Below are 14,923 nucleotides of genomic sequence, written 5' to 3'. Positions count from 1 at the left end.
CACTGTCACTGTTCCTTTCCTCGCCGTCACTGTTCCTTTCCTCACTGTCACTGTTCCTTTCCTCACCGTCACTGTTCCTTTCCTCACCGTCACTGTTCCTTTCCTCACTGTCACTGTTCCTTTCCTCCTGTCACTGTTCCTTTCCTCACTGTCACTGTTCCTTTCCTCACCGTCACTGTTCCTTTCCTCACTGTCACTATTCCTTTCCTCACTGTCACTGTTCCTTTCCTCGCCGTCACTGTTCCTTTCCTCACTGTCACTGTTCCTTTCCTCACTGTCACTGTTCCTTTCCTCACCGTCACTGTTCCTTTCCTCACTGTCACTGTTCCTTTCCTCACTGTCACTGTTCCTTTCCTCACTGTCACTGTTCCTTTCCTCACCGTCACTGTTCCTTTCCTCACCGTCACTATTCCTTTCCTCACTGTCACTGTTCCTTTCCTCACTGTCACTGTTCCTTTCCTCACTGTCACTGTTCCTTTCCTCACCGTCACTGTTCCTTTGTTCCTTTCCTCACCGTCACTGTTCCTTTCCTCACTGTCACTGTTCCTTTCCTCGCTGTCACTGTTCCTTTCCTCGCTGTCACTGTTCCTTTCCTCGCTGTCACTGTTCCTTTCCTCCCTGTCACTGTTCCTTTCCTCACGTCACTGTTCCTTTCCTCACCGTCACTGTTCCTTTCCTCACCGTCACTGTTCCTTTCCTCACCGTCACTGTTCCTTTCCTCACCGTCACTGTTCCTTTCCTCACCGTCACTGTTCCTTTCCTCACCGTCACTGTTCCTTTCCTCACCGTCACTGTTCCTTTCCTCACTGTCACTGTTCCTTTCCTCACCGTCACTGTTCCTTTCCTCACCGTCACTGTTCCTTTCCTCACCGTCACTGTTCCTTTCCTCACCGTCACTGTTCCTTTCCTCACCGTCACTGTTCCTTTCCTCACTGTCACTGTTCCTTTCCTCACCGTCACTGTTCCTTTCCTCACCGTCACTGTTCCTTTCCTCACCGTCACTGTTCCTTTCCTCACTGTCACTGTTCCTTTCCTCACTGTCACTGTTCCTTTCCTCACCGTCACTGTTCCTTTCCTCACCGTCACTGTTCCTTTCCTCACTGTCACTGTTCCTTTCCTCACTGTCACTGTTCCTTTCCTCACTGTCACTGTTCCTTTCCTCCCTGTCACTGTTCCTTTCCTCCCTGTCACTGTTCCTTTCCTCACCGTCACTGTTCCTTTCCTCACTGTCACTGTTCCTTTCCTCACTCACTGTTCCTTTCTCACCGTCACTGTTCCTTTCCTCACCGTCACTGTTCCTTTCCTCACCGTCACTGTTCCTTTCCTCGCTGTCACTGTTCCTTTCCTCACTGTCACTATTCCTTTCCTCACTTTCACTGTTCCTTTCCTCACCGTCAGTATTCCTTTCCTCACTGTCACTGTTCCTTTCCTCATTTCCTCACTGTCACTGTTCCTTTCCTCACCGTCACTGTTCCTTTCCTCACCGTCACTATTCCTTTCCTCACTGTCACTGTTCCTTTCCTCACCGTCACTATTCCTTTCCTCACTGTCACTATTCCTTTCCTCACTGTCACTGTTCCTTTCCTCACTGTCACTGTTCCTTTCCTCACCGTCACTGTTCCTTTCCTCACTGTCACTATTCCTTTCCTCACTGTCACTGTTCCTTTCCTCACCGTCAGTATTCCTTTCCTCACTGTCACTGTTCCTTTCCTCATTTCCTCACTGTCACTGTTCCTTTCCTCACTGTCACTGTTCCTTTCCTCACTGTCACTGTTCCTTTCCTCACTGTCACTGTTCCTTTCCTCGCTGTCACTGTTCCTTTCCTCGCCGTCACTGTTCCTTTCCTCACTGTCACTGTTCCTTTCCTCACCGTCACTGTTCCTTTCCTCACCGTCACTGTTCCTTTCCTCACCGTCACTGTTCCTTTCCTCACTGTCACTGTTCCTTTCCTCACTGTCACTGTTCCTTTCCTCACCGTCACTGTTCCTTTCCTCACTGTCACTGTTCCTTTCCTCACTGTCACTGTTCCTTTCCTCACTGTCACTGTTCCTTTCCTCACTGTCACTGTTCCTTTCCTCACCGTCACTGTTCCTTTCCTCACCGTCACTGTTCCTTTCCTCACCGTCACTGTTCCTTTCCTCACTGTCACTGTTCCTTTCCTCACTGTCACTGTTCCTTTCCTCACCGTCACTGTTCCTTTCCTCACCGTCACTGTTCCTTTCCTCACTGTCACTGTTCCTTTCCTCACCGTCACTGTTCCTTTCCTCACCGTCACTGTTCCTTTCCTCACCGTCACTGTTCCTTTCCTCACCGTCACTGTTCCTTTCCTCGCCGTCACTGTTCCTTTCCTCGCCGTCACTGTTCCTTTCCTCACTGTCACTGTTCCTTTCCTCACTGTCACTGTTCCTTTCCTCACCGTCACTGTTCCTTTCCTCACTGTCACTGTTCCTTTCCTCACTGTCACTGTTCCTTTCCTCACCGTCACTGTTCCTTTCCTCACTGTCACTGTTCCTTTCCTCACCGTCACTGTTCCTTTCCTCGCTGTCACTGTTCCTTTCCTCACCGTCACTGTTCCTTTCCTCACCGTCACTGTTCCTTTCCTCGCTGTCACTGTTCCTTTCCTCACCGTCACTGTTCCTTTCCTCACTGTCACTGTTCCTTTCCTCACTGTCACTGTTCCTTTCCTCACTGTCACTGTTCCTTTCCTCACTGTCACTGTTCCTTTCCTCACTGTCACTGTTCCTTTCCTCACTGTCACTGTTCCTTTCCTCACTGTCACTGTTCCTTTCCTCACTGTCACTGTTCCTTTCCTCACTGTCACTGTTCCTTTCCTCACTGTCACTGTTCCTTTCCTCGCCGTCACTGTTCCTTTCCTCACTGTCACTGTTCCTTTCCTCACCGTCACTGTTCCTTTCCTCACCGTCACTGTTCCTTTCCTCACCGTCACTGTTCCTTTCCTCACTGTCACTGTTCCTTTCCTCACTGTCACTGTTCCTTTCCTCACCGTCACTGTTCCTTTCCTCACTGTCACTATTCCTTTCCTCACTGTCACTGTTCCTTTCCTCACTGTCACTGTTCCTTTCCTCACTGTCACTGTTCCTTTCCTCACCGTCACTGTTCCTTTCCTCACTGTCACTGTTCCTTTCCTCACCGTCACTGTTCCTTTCCTCACTGTCACTGTTCCTTTCCTCACTGTCACTGTTCCTTTCCTCACCGTCACTGTTCCTTTCCTCACCGTCACTGTTCCTTTCCTCCCTGTCACTGTTCCTTTCCTCACCGTCACTGTTCCTTTCCTCACTGTCACTGTTCCTTTCCTCACCGTCACTGTTCCTTTCCTCACCGTCACTGTTCCTTTCCTCACTGTCACTGTTCCTTTCCTCACTGTCACTGTTCCTTTCCTCACTGTCACTGTTCCTTTCCTCACCGTCACTGTTCCTTTCCTCACTGTCACTATTCCTTTCCTCACTGTCACTGTTCCTTTCCTCACCGTCACTATTCCTTTCCTCACTGTCACTGTTCCTTTCCTCACCGTCACTGTTCCTTTCCTCACTGTCACTGTTCCTTTCCTCACCGTCACTGTTCCTTTCCTCACCGTCACTGTTCCTTTCCTCACTGTCACTGTTCCTTTCCCTCACTGTTCCTTTCCTCGTCACTGTTCCTTTCCTCACCGTCACTGTTCCTTTCCTCACCGTCACTGTTCCTTTCCTCACCGTCACTGTTCCTTTCCTCACCGTCACTGTTCCTTTCCTCACCGTCACTGTTCCTTTCCTCGCTGTCACTGTTCCTTTCCTCACTGTCACTATTCCTTTCCTCACTGTCACTGTTCCTTTCCTCACCGTCAGTATTCCTTTCTCACTGTCACTGTTCCTTTCCTCATTTCCTCACTGTCACTGTTCCTTTCCTCACTGTCACTGTTCCTTTCCTCACTGTCACTGTTCCTTTCCTCACCGTCACTGTTCCTTTCCTCACTGTCACTATTCCTTTCCTCACTGTCACTGTTCCTTTCCTCACCGTCAGTATTCCTTTCCTCACTGTCACTGTTCCTTTCCTCATTTCCTCACTGTCACTGTTCCTTTCCTCACCGTCACTGTTCCTTTCCTCACTGTCACTGTTCCTTTCCTCACCGTCACTGTTCCTTTCCTCACTTCCTCACCGTCACTGTTCCTTTCCTCACTGTCACTGTTCCTTTCCTCGCTGTCACTGTTCCTTTCCTCACTGTCACTGTTCCTTTCCTCGCTGTCACTGTTCCTTTCCTCACCGTCACTGTTCCTTTCCTCACCGTCACTATTCCTTTCCTCACTGTCACTGTTCCTTTCCTTTCCTCACTGTCACTGTTCCTTTCCTCACCGTCACTGTTCCTTTCCTCACCGTCACTGTTCCTTTCCTCGCCGTCACTGTTCCTTTCCTCACCGTCACTGTTCCTTTCCTCACCGTCACTGTTCCTTTCCTCACTGTCACTGTTCCTTTCCTCACCGTCACTGTTCCTTTCCTCACCGTCACTGTTCCTTTCCTCACCGTCACTGTTCCTTTCCTCACTGTCACTGTTCCTTTCCTCACTGTCACTGTTCCTTTCCTCACCGTCACTGTTCCTTTCCTCACCGTCACTGTTCCTTTCCTCACTGTCACTGTTCCTTTCCTCACTGTCACTGTTCCTTTCCTCACTGTCACTGTTCCTTTCCTCGCTGTCACTGTTCCTTTCCTCCCTGTCACTGTTCCTTTCCTCCCCGTCACTGTTCCTTTCCTCACTGTCACTATTCCTTTCCTCACCGTCACTGTTCCTTTCCTCACCGTCACTGTTCCTTTCCTCACCGTCACTGTTCCTTTCCTCACTGTCACTGTTCCTTTCCTCACCGTCACTGTTCCTTTCCTCACCGTCACTGTTCCTTTCCTCACCGTCACTGTTCCTTTCCTCGCTGTCACTGTTCCTTTCCTCACCGTCACTGTTCCTTTCCTCACTGTCACTGTTCCTTTCCTCACCGTCACTGTTCCTTTCCTCACTGTCACTGTTCCTTTCCTCACTGTCACTGTTCCTTTCCTCACTGTCACTGTTCCTTTCCTCGCCGTCACTGTTCCTTTCCTCACTGTCACTGTTCCTTTCCTCACCGTCACTGTTCCTTTCCTCACCGTCACTGTTCCTTTCCTCACTGTCACTGTTCCTTTCCTCACTGTCACTGTTCCTTTCCTCACTGTCACTGTTCCTTTCCTCACCGTCACTGTTCCTTTCCTCACTGTCACTATTCCTTTCCTCACTGTCACTGTTCCTTTCCTCGCCGTCACTGTTCCTTTCCTCACTGTCACTGTTCCTTTCCTCACCGTCACTGTTCCTTTCCTCACCGTCACTGTTCCTTTCCTCGCTGTCACTGTTCCTTTCCTCACTGTCACTGTTCCTTTCCTCGCTGTCACTGTTCCTTTCCTCACCGTCACTGTTCCGTTCCTCACTGTCACTATTCCTTTCCTCACTGTCACTGTTCCTTTCCTTTCCTCACTGTCACTGTTCCTTTCCTCACTGTCACTGTTCCTTTCCTCACCGTCACTGTTCCTTTCCTCACTGCCTCACCGTCACTGTTCCTTTCCTCACTGTCACTGTTCCTTTCCTCACTGTCACTGTTCCTTTCCTCACCGTCACTGTTCCTTTCCTCACTGTCACTGTTCCTTTCCTCACTGTCACTGTTCCTTTCCTCACCGTCACTGTTCCTTTCCTCACCGTCACTGTTCCTTTCCTCACCGTCACTGTTCCTTTCCTCACTGTCACTGTTCCTTTCCTCACCGTCACTGTTCCTTTCCTCACCGTCACTGTTCCTTTCCTCACCGTCACTGTTCCTTTCCTCACCGTCACTGTTCCTTTCCTCACTGTCACTGTTCCTTTCCTCACCGTCACTGTTCCTTTCCTCACCGTCACTGTTCCTTTCCTCACCGTCACTGTTCCTTTCCTCACCGTCACTGTTCCTTTCCTCACCGTCACTGTTCCTTTCCTCACCGTCACTGTTCCTTTCCTCACCGTCACTGTTCCTTTCCTCACCGTCACTGTTCCTTTCCTCACCGTCACTGTTCCTTTCCTCACTGTCACTGTTCCTTTCCTCACTGTCACTGTTCCTTTCCTCACCGTCACTGTTCCTTTCCTCACCGTCACTGTTCCTTTCCTCACTGTCACTGTTCCTTTCCTCACTGTCACTGTTCCTTTCCTCACTGTCACTGTTCCTTTCCTCGCTGTCACTGTTCCTTTCCTCCCTGTCACTGTTCCTTTCCTCACCGTCACTGTTCCTTTCCTCGCTGTCACTGTTCCTTTCCTCGCCGTCACTGTTCCTTTCCTCACCGTCACTGTTCCTTTCCTCACCGTCACTGTTCCTTTCCTCACCGTCACTGTTCCTTTCCTCGCTGTCACTGTTCCTTTCCTCACTGTCACTATTCCTTTCCTCACTTTCACTGTTCCTTTCCTCACCGTCAGTATTCCTTTCCTCACTGTCACTGTTCCTTTCCTCATTTCCTCACTGTCACTGTTCCTTTCCTCACCGTCACTGTTCCTTTCCTCACCGTCACTATTCCTTTCCTCACTGTCACTGTTCCTTTCCTCACCGTCACTATTCCTTTCCTCACTGTCACTATTCCTTTCCTCACTGTCACTGTTCCTTTCCTCACTGTCACTGTTCCTTTCCTCACCGTCACTGTTCCTTTCCTCACTGTCACTATTCCTTTCCTCACTGTCACTGTTCCTTTCCTCACCGTCAGTATTCCTTTCCTCACTGTCACTGTTCCTTTCCTCATTTCCTCACTGTCACTGTTCCTTTCCTCACCGTCACTGTTCCTTTCCTCACTGTCACTGTTCCTTTCCTCACTGTCACTGTTCCTTTCCTCGCTGTCACTGTTCCTTTCCTCGCCGTCACTGTTCCTTTCCTCACTGTCACTGTTCCTTTCCTCACCGTCACTGTTCCTTTCCTCACCGTCACTGTTCCTTTCCTCACCGTCACTGTTCCTTTCCTCACTGTCACTGTTCCTTTCCTCCTGTCACTGTTCCTTTCCTCACCGTCACTGTTCCTTTCCTCACTGTCACTATTCCTTTCCTCACTGTCACTGTTCCTTTCCTCACTGTCACTGTTCCTTTCCTCACTGTCACTGTTCCTTTCCTCACCGTCACTGTTCCTTTCCTCACTGTCACTGTTCCTTTCCTCACCGTCCGTTCACTGTTCCTTTCCTCACTGTCACTGTTCCTTTCCTCACTGTCACTGTTCCTTTCCTCACCGTCACTGTTCCTTTCCTCACTGTCACTGTTCCTTTCCTCACCGTCACTGTTCCTTTCCTCACCGTCACTGTTCCTTTCCTCACCGTCACTGTTCCTTTCCTCACTGTCACTGTTCCTTTCCTCGCTGTCACTGTTCCTTTCCTCGCCGTCACTGTTCCTTTCCTCGCTGTCACTGTTCCTTTCCTCACCGTCACTGTTCCTTTCCTCACCGTCACTATTCCTTTCCTCACTGTCACTGTTCCTTTCCTCACTGTCACTGTTCCTTTCCTCGCCGTCACTGTTCCTTTCCTCACCGTCACTGTTCCTTTCCTCACCGTCACTGTTCCTTTCCTCGCTGTCACTGTTCCTTTCCTCACCGTCACTGTTCCTTTCCTCACCGTCACTGTTCCTTTCCTCGCTGTCACTGTTCCTTTCCTCACGTCACTGTTCCTTTCCTCACTGTCACTGTTCCTTTCCTCACTGTCACTGTTCCTTTCCTCACTGTCACTGTTCCTTTCCTCACTGTCACTGTTCCTTTCCTCACTGTCACTGTTCCTTTCCTCACTGTCACTGTTCCTTTCCTCACTGTCACTGTTCCTTTCCTCACTGTCACTGTTCCTTTCCTCACTGTCACTGTTCCTTTCCTCACTGTCACTGTTCCTTTCCTCGCCGTCACTGTTCCTTTCCTCACTGTCACTGTTCCTTTCCTCACCGTCACTGTTCCTTTCCTCACCGTCACTGTTCCTTTCCTCACCGTCACTGTTCCTTTCCTCACTGTCACTGTTCCTTTCCTCGCTGTCACTGTTCCTTTCCTCACCGTCACTGTTCCTTTCCTCACTGTCACTATTCCTTTCCTCACTGTCACTGTTCCTTTCCTCACTGTCACTGTTCCTTTCCTCACTGTCACTGTTCCTTTCCTCACCGTCACTGTTCCTTTCCTCACTGTCACTGTTCCTTTCCTCACCGTCACTGTTCCTTTCCTCACTGTCACTGTTCCTTTCCTCACTGTCACTGTTCCTTTCCTCACCGTCACTGTTCCTTTCCTCACTGTCACTGTTCCTTTCCTCACTGTCACTGTTCCTTTCCTCACCGTCACTGTTCCTTTCCTCACTTCCTCACCGTCACTGTTCCTTTCCTCACTGTCACTGTTCCTTTCCTCACTGTCACTGTTCCTTTCCTCACTGTCACTGTTCCTTTCCTCTCTGTCACTGTTCCTTTCCTCACCGTCACTGTTCCTTTCCTCACTGTCACTATTCCTTTCCTCACTGTCACTGTTCCTTTCCTCACCGTCACTATTCCTTTCCTCACTGTCACTGTTCCTTTCCTCACCGTCACTGTTCCTTTCCTCACTGTCACTGTTCCTTTCCTCACCGTCACTGTTCCTTTCCTCACCGTCACTGTTCCTTTCCTCACTGTCACTGTTCCTTTCCTCACCGTCACTGTTCCTTTCCTCGCCGTCACTGTTCCTTTCCTCACCGTCACTGTTCCTTTCCTCACCGTCACTGTTCCTTTCCTCACCGTCACTGTTCCTTTCTCACTGTCACTGTTCCTTTCCTCACTGTCACTATTCCTTTCCTCACTGTCACTGTTCCTTTCCTCGCTGTCACTATTCCTTTCCTCACTGTCACTGTTCCTTTCCTCACTGTCACTGTTCCTTTCCTCACTGTCACTGTTCCTTTCCTCACTGTCACTGTTCCTTTCCTCACTGTCACTGTTCCTTTCCTCCCGTCACTGTTCCTTTCCTCACTGTCACTGTTCCTTTCCTCACCGTCACTGTTCCTTTCCTCACCGTCACTGTTCCTTTCCTCACTGTCACTGTTCCTTTCCTCACCGTCACTGTTCCTTTCCTCACTGTCACTGTTCCTTTCCTCACTGTCACTGTTCCTTTCCTCACTGTCACTATTCCTTTCCTCACCGTCACTGTTCCTTTCCTCACTGTCACTGTTCCTTTCCTCACTGTCACTGTTCCTTTCCTCACTGTCACTGTTCCTTTCCTCACTGTCACTGTTCCTTTCCTCACTGTCACTGTTCCTTTCCTCACTGTCACTGTTCCTTTCCTCACCGTCACTGTTCCTTTCCTCACTTCCTCACTGTCACTGTTCCTTTCCTCACTGTCACTGTTCCTTTCCTCGCTGTCACTGTTCCTTTCCTCACTGTCACTGTTCCTTTCCTCGCTGTCACTGTTCCTTTCCTCACTGTCACTGTTCCTTTCCTCACTGTCACTGTTCCTTTCCTCACTGTCACTGTTCCTTTCCTCACCGTCACTGTTCCTTTCCTCTCTGTCACTTTTCCTTTCCTCACTGTCACTGTTCCTTTCCTCACCGTCACTATTCCTTTCCTCACTGTCACTGTTCCTTTCCTCACTTCCTCACTGTCACTGTTCCTTTCCTCACCGTCACTGTTCCTTTCCTCACCGTCACTGTTCCTTTCCTCACTGTCACTGTTCCTTTCCTCCCTGTCACTGTTCCTTTCCTCACTGTCACTGTTCCTTTCCTCACCGTCACTGTTCCTTTCCTCACTGTCACTGTTCCTTTCCTCCTGTCACTGTTCCTTTCCTTACTGTCACTGTTCCTTTCCTCACCGTCACTGTTCCTTTCCTCACCGTCACTGTTCCTTTCCTCACTGTCACTGTTCCTTTCCTCACTTCCTCACTGTCACTGTTCCTTTCCTCACCGTCACTGTTCCTTTCCTCACTGTCACTGTTCCTTTCCTCACTGTCACTGTTCCTTTCCTCACCGTCACTGTTCCTTTCCTCACTGTCACTGTTCCTTTCCTCACCGTCACTGTTCCTTTCCTCACCGTCACTGTTCCTTTCCTCACTGTCACTGTTCCTTTCCTCACTGTCACTGTTCCTTTCCTCACTGTCACTGTTCCTTTCCTCACTGTCACTGTTCCTTTCCTCCCTGTCACTGTTCCTTTCCTCGCTGTCACTGTTCCTTTCCTCACCGTCACTGTTCCTTTCCTCACTGTCACTGTTCCTTTCCTCGCCGTCACTGTTCCTTTCCTCACTGTCACTGTTCCTTTCCTCACTGTCACTGTTCCTTTCCTCACCGTCACTGTTCCTTTCCTCACCGTCACTGTTCCTTTCCTCGCCGTCACTGTTCCTTTCCTTACTGTCACTGTTCCTTTCCTCGCTGTCACTGTTCCTTTCCTCACCGTCACTGTTCCTTTCCTCACTGTCACTGTTCCTTTCCTCACTGTCCTTTCCTCACCGTCACTGTTCCTTTCCTCACTGTCACTGTTCCTTTCCTCACCGTCACTGTTCCTTTCCTGACTGTCACTGTTCCTTTCCTCCCTGTCACTGTTCCTTTCCTCGCCGTCACTGTTCCTTTCCTCACTGTCACTGTTCCTTTCCTCACTGTCACTGTTCCTTTCCTCGCTGTCACTGTTCCTTTCCTCACTGTCACTGTTCCTTTCCTCACTGTCACTGTTCCTTTCCTCACCGTCACTGTTCCTTTCCTCACTGTCACTGTTCCTTTCCTCACTGTCACTGTTCCTTTCCTCACTGTCATCATCAGTACTGTGAGAAAGTAGTCTAAAATCACATGTTGAATAACAGGCTGAGGACACTTCTGAAATCACTACAGCTTTTATTCCCAATATCATTATGACATTCAAGTTACAGACTAGAAAGATGGAGAGATACAGACTAGATATATACAGACTAGAGAGATGGAGACTAGATATATACAGACTAGAGAGATGGAGAGATACAGACTAGATATATACAGACTAGAGAGATGGAGAGATACAGACTAGATATATACAGACTAGAGAGATGGAGAGATACAGACTAGATATATACAGACTAGATGGAGAGATACAGACTAGATATATACAGACTAGAGAGATGGAGAGATACAGACTAGATATATACAGACTAGAGAGATGGAGAGATACAGACTAGATATATACAGACTAGAGAGATGGAGAGATACAGACTAGATATATACAGACTAGAGAGATGGAGAGATACAGACTAGATATATACAGACTAGAGAGATGGAGAGATACAGACTAGATATATACAGACTAGAGAGATGGAGAGATACAGACTAGATATATACAGACTAGAGAGATGGAGAGATACAGACTAGATATATACAGACGAGAGAGATGGAGAGATACAGACTAGATATATACAGACTAGAGAGATACAGACTAGAGAGACTGAAGCAGGATCGAGGACCCTGTCTGAGACCGTATACCTAGAGACTAGAGAGACTGAAGCAGGATCTAGGACCCTGTCTGAGACCGTATACCTAGAGACTAGAGAGACTGAAGCGGGATCGAGGACCCTGTCTGAGACCGTATACCTAGAGACTAGAGAGACTGAAGCAGGATCCCTGTCTGAGACCGTATACCTAGAGACTAGAGAGACTGAAGCAGGATCCCTGTCTGAGACCGTATACCTAGAGACTAGAGAGACTGAAGCAGGATCGAGGACCCTGTCTGAGACCGTATACCTAGAGACTAGAGAGACTGAAGCAGGATCCCTGTCTGAGACCGTATAAATAGAGACTAGAGACAGAAGCAGGATCCCTGTCTGAGACCGTTTACCTAGAGACTAGAGAGACTGAAGCAGGATCCCTGTCTGAGACCGTATACCTAGAGACTAGAGAGACTGAAGCAGGATCCCTGTCTGAGACCGTATACCTAGAGACTAGAGAGACTGAAGCAGGATCCCTGTCTGAGACCGTATACCTAGAGACTAGAGAGACTGAAGCAGGATCCCTGTCTGAGACCGTATACCTAGAGACTAGAGAGACTGAAGCAGGATCCCTGTCTGAGACCGTATACCTAGAGACTAGAGAGACTGAAGCAGGATCCCTGTCTGAGACCGTATACCTAGAGACTAGAGAGACTGAAGCAGGATCCCTGTCTGAGACCGTATACCTAGAGACTAGAGAGACTGAAGCAGGATCCCTGTCTGAGACCGTATAGCTAGAGTCTAGAGAGACTGAAGCAGGATCCCTGTCTGAGACCGTATAGCTAGAGTCTAGAGAGACTGAAGCAGGATCCTGTCTGAGACCGTATAGCTAGAGACTAGAGACTGAAGCAGGATCCCTGTCTGAGACCGTATAGCTAGAGACTAGAGAGACTGAAGCAGGATCCCTGTCTGAGACCGTATATCTAGAGACTAGAGAGACTGAAGCAGGATCCCTGTCTGAGACCGTATACCTAGAGAATAGAGAGACTGAAGCAGGATCCCTGTCTGAGACCGTATACCTAGAGACTAGAGAGACTGAAGCAGGATCCCTGTCTGAGACCGTATAGCTAGAGACTAGAGAGACTGAAGCAGGATCCCTGTCTGAGACCGTATACCTAGAGACTAGAGAGACTGAAGCAGGATCCCTGTCTGAGACCGTATACCTAGAGCCGTATACAGAAAACAGTATCTACCCATTTCCTCCTGTTGTCCTCCTTCTCCTCTGCTCTAAATAGAGACTTGTTTAATACATTGTCCTATGCACAGTCCACACAGAGCCAATAAACAAATGAAATCAGCTGACCACGTACCCACACACCTTGGCAGAGGGGCACTCCACATGCGGCGTCCTCCTCCCAGGCACCAGATCTCCCTGGCCCCTTTAGGCGATAGCCGGTATTGCAGGAGAAAACCAGCGAGTCCCCGATGCCAAAGCTGATGCCCGTGTGCCAGCCAAACCTGGGGGTCCCGGGGTCCTCACACGGCTCCAGATGATACTCTGAAAAGGGAAGAAGAAATAAACAACACAGGGTCTTTCCAAAAGTCATTTTTCCCCTGGATTTATTACCCTCTCTCCTTGCATTCCAAAAGTCATTTTTCCCTGGATTTATTACGCCTCTCTCCTTGCATTCCAAAAGTCATTTTTCCCCTGGATTTATTACATCCTCTCTCCTTGCATTCCAAAAGTCATATTTTCCCTGGATTTATTACGTCCTCTCTCCTTGCATTCCAAAAGTCATTTTTTCCCTGGATTTATTACATCCTCTCTCCTTCCATTCCAAAAGTCATTTTTCCCTGGATTTATTACGTCCTCTCTCCTTGCATTCCAAAAGTCATTTTTTCCCTGGATTTATTACATCCTCTCTCCTTGCATTCCAAAAGTCATTTTTTCCCCTGGATTTATTACATCCTCTCTCCTTGCATTCCAAAAGTCATTTTTCCCTGGATTTATTAATCCTCTCTCTTGCATTCCAAAAGTCATTTTTTCCTGGATTTATTACGTCCTCTCTCCTTGCATTCCAAAAGTCATTTTTTCCCTGGATTTATTACGTCCTCTCTCCTTGCATTCCAAAAGTCATTTTTTCCCTGGATTTATTACGTCCTCTCTCCTTGCATTCCAAAAGTCATTTTTTCCCTGGATTTATTACGTCCTCTCTCCTTGCATTCCAAAAGTCATTTTTTCCCTGGATTTATTACATCCTCTCTCCTTGCATTCCAAAAGTCATTTTTTCCCTGGATTTATTACATCCTCTCTCCTTGCATTCCAAAAGTCATTTTTTCCCTGGATTTATTACATCCTCTCTCCTTGCATTCCAAAAGTCATATTTTCCCTGGATTTATTATGTCCTCTCTCCTTGCATTCCTTCTCAAAACACCTTGGAGAAGAAAAATCTGAGGTGAGGGACTACAGATCTTCTCCTCCCAATGCAGTTCTGGGGTCCCGAGGAGAGAGGAAGCCAGGGAAAGACGAATTAAGAAAGATGGGAAGTCAATGTGGGGTACTAACAAGGGAACCACGTAGTGAAAGGAAAGGAAAGGAAAGGAAAGGAAAAGGAAAGGAAAGGAAAGGAAAGGAAAGGAAAGGAAAGGAAAGGAAAGGAAAGGAAAGGAAAGGAAAGGAAGGAAAGGAAAGGAAAGGAAAGGAAAGGAAAGGAAGGAAAGGAAAGGGAAGGAAAGGAAAGGAAAGGAAAGGAAAGGAAAGGAAAGGAAAGGAAAGGAAGGAAAGGAAAGGGAAAGGAAAGGAAAGGAAGGAAAGGAAAGGAAAGGGAAGGAAAGGGAAGGAAAGGAAAGGAAAGGAAAGGAAAGGAAAGGAAAGGAAAGGAAAGGAAAGGAAAGGAAAGGAAAGGAAAGGAAAGGAAAGGAAAGGAAAGGAAAGGAAAGGAAAGGAAAGGATCGGAAAGGAAAGGAAAGGAAAGGAAAGGAAAGGATCGGAAAGGAAAGGGAAGGAAAGGGAAAGGAAAAGGAAAGGAAAGGAAAGGAAAGGAAAGGAAAGGAAAGGAAAGGAAAGGAAAGGGAAGGAAAGGAAAGGAAAGGAAAGGAAAGGAAAGGAAAGGAAAGGGAAGGAAAGGAAAGGAAAGGAAAGGAAAGGAAAGGAAAGGAAAGGAAAGGAAAGGAAAGGAAAGGAAAGGAGAACCCGTAAGGACATCACTCATTCAACTCCGCTGAACAAAAAAAAAAATCTCTGACGCTGGTCACTACATCACCCAACCAGTCAATCTAATCAAAGGTTAACAAAAGGTAGTGTGTAGAATTATAAGCAGGACAATCTATAGATGATAATTACAGTATGCACACAGAACAGACTCTTGGGGAAGACCATGAATAGTCATGAGTTGCTGCACCAAGTTACGCTTCCCTCTGATGAGCAGGAGGCAAACATTTAGCCAGGCTGTTTCAATAGCAGGAGTCTCATTAACTCTGATAGAGAAGAAGTTAGTAACATCTAGTCTGTATCTCTCTAGTCTGTATCTCTCTAGTCTGTATCTCTCGAGTCTGTA

At 48.1% G+C, this 14,923-nt stretch overlaps 1 protein-coding gene across 1 annotated transcript in view; it reads right to left on the bottom strand.

The window, feature by feature from the left end:
• Nucleotides 1-14,923, bottom strand: part of LOC127928864 (CUB and sushi domain-containing protein 3) — a gene marked incomplete at its 3' end in the record, with an annotated part of 197,949 nt that overhangs the window by 165,643 nt on the left and 17,383 nt on the right. The window contains 2 exon segments of the mRNA XM_052516415.1: nucleotides 12,737-12,802; nucleotides 12,805-12,924. Of these exon segments, the coding sequence (XP_052372375.1) occupies nucleotides 12,737-12,802; nucleotides 12,805-12,924 (186 nt within the window).

The sequence above is a fragment of the Oncorhynchus keta genome, unplaced genomic scaffold (assembly GCF_023373465.1).
Source record: "Oncorhynchus keta strain PuntledgeMale-10-30-2019 unplaced genomic scaffold, Oket_V2 Un_scaffold_4335_pilon_pilon, whole genome shotgun sequence".
Taxonomy (NCBI): domain Eukaryota; kingdom Metazoa; phylum Chordata; class Actinopteri; order Salmoniformes; family Salmonidae; genus Oncorhynchus; species Oncorhynchus keta.
The sequence above is the reverse complement of the archived record's forward strand: the minus strand, read 5'-3'. Positions and strand labels throughout refer to the sequence as shown.